The sequence below is a fragment of the Penaeus monodon genome, chromosome 25 (genome assembly GCF_015228065.2).
Source record: "Penaeus monodon isolate SGIC_2016 chromosome 25, NSTDA_Pmon_1, whole genome shotgun sequence".
Lineage (NCBI taxonomy): Eukaryota > Metazoa > Arthropoda > Malacostraca > Decapoda > Penaeidae > Penaeus > Penaeus monodon.
In genome coordinates, this window is record NC_051410.1 from 26318315 (window position 1) to 26320278 (window position 1964).

General features: G+C 36.9%; 1 protein-coding gene across 1 annotated transcript; it reads left to right on the top strand.

The window, feature by feature from the left end:
• The first annotated feature begins 747 nt into the window (after nt 1-747).
• On the top strand, nt 748-1434 carry LOC119589356. Its single transcript, XM_037937976.1, has one exon. It carries the CDS (start codon nt 748-750, stop codon nt 1432-1434), a length of 687 nt encoding a protein of 228 aa, XP_037793904.1.
• Nucleotides 1435-1964: the final 530 nt, after the last annotated feature.

Here is a 1964-nt window from a genome sequence, read left to right on the forward strand (position 1 = left end):
CTACATTTAAGTTTGGTTACAGTAATGTGTTTAAGTCAATGAAGAAGATGAAATTTCCAGTGAACATCATAGGTGATAGAGCAAATATAACCGCCGATGTTGTGAATTGTTCTATTCCCCTTCTGTTTAGCAAGAAATCAATGAAGAGGACACAAATGAAACTAGACTTAGAAAATGATATTGCAGTAATACATGGAAAAGAGGTGAAATTGAGGTGCACTTCTTCAGGTCATTATTGCCTTCCACTAAGGGATGAGAAGGAAGCTTGGAAGAAAACTGAAGAAATAATGTTAACTTTAGGACTTAGTGACAAAGAAAAGAAAAAGAAGATTGAAAAATTACATCAACAGTTTGGTCATCCCACTTCCAAGAGATTAATTCAGCTGTTGAAGGATGCAGGCATTGATGATGAATTATGCTTCATTTATGTTGAAGAGGTGTCAGATAGCTGTGAAATATGCATCAAGTATAAAAAGACACCATCAAGGCCAATTGTGAGTGTAAATATGGCAAAGGAGTTCAATGAAGTAGTGGCAATAGACCTAAAAGAATACAAGAAAGGAGATTTATTTCCTAAATATGGTGGACATGTCAACCAGGTTCTCAAAATCATGTGTGACAAAAAGTAAAGAACCCGACGAGATAGTGGAGAAAATTATAGAGACATGGTTAGGGACTGGTTTAGGAGCTCCTGTGAAATTTTTGTGTGACAATGGTGGAGAGTTTGCCAACAACACATTCCTGGAAATGTGTGAGAATATGAACATTCAAGTGATGCATACTGCAGCATATTCACCCTTCTGTAATGGCCTTTGTGAACGGAATCATGCAATTATAGATGAAATGGTGGTAAAGATTATGGCAGAGCAGCCAAAATTGTCTTTAAAAGTGGCTTTAGCATGGGCAGTCCATGCTAAAAATTGTCTCCAGATGACAGGGGGTTTTAGCCCTTATCAGCTTGTATATGGACGAAATCCCAAACTGCCATGTACCATGAGTGATGAACTCCCAGCACTGGAAGGTACAACATCTAGTGAAATGGTTGCAAAGCACATCAATGCTAGTCACTCAGCAAGAAAAGCTTTTATTGCTGCTGAAACCTCTGAGAGAATACAACGTGCTCTAAGACACAAAGTAAGAACCACTGGTAGAGTCCTTAGAAGTGGCAATCAAGTCTATTTTAAGAGAGAAGAGCAAAAGGAATGGAAAGGACCAGCCACAGTCATTAGTCAGGATGGAAAAACAGTAATTTTGAAATATGGATCCAATATTGTAAGAGCGCATGAAACAAATATTCAAGAAATTCCATATAGAAATACTGATAATAATAATATAGAGAATGAAAATTGTAGTAAAACAAAGGAAGAAGATGGTATAATTGTTAGAATATCAAGGATTGGAAAGAGTGAAATTCTTACCAAAAGAGTCAAATGAATGGAAGAACATACATAGTCTGCTGGAAATCTACAGGAAAATATAATATTGAGAGGAATATTGAGCTCAAGATGGACACATATCAGCCATCAACTGGAACGAAGATGTAGAAAATGGTACCAATATTGAAAAATGGAAGTGCAAAACTCAGTGAAAGTCATGGCTTGTGAAAAATGAAAATCAGGAACTTGAAAAGCAAACAAGAAGAACTGACAGTTGGAAAAGGTTTGGAGTATATGAGAAGTTCCAACATGGGCCAAAAGGCATGTAGTTCGGTAGTGACAGAAAAGAACATTATGATAGGACAAAGAAAAAAAAGCAAGGCTGGTGCCGAGGCTTTGAGGAAAATGGATATTCAGTCAGACTCTCCTACGGTTAGCAAAGAAATATTAAGGACTTTTCTTGCTATTCTATCTTCAAAAAAGTGGGCAGTGAATTCAATTGACATTAAGGCTGCCTTCCTACAAAGTGAAAGGTTTGAGTGTGAAGTGTATCTTGTTCCTCCTATTGAAGCTTTTGTAATGATAATG

Bases quoted from the DNA above. Each gene is read 5' to 3' on its own strand.
- LOC119589356 (XM_037937976.1), top strand. From the start codon at position 748: ATGTGTGAGAATATGAACATTCAAGTGATGCATACTGCAGCATATTCA.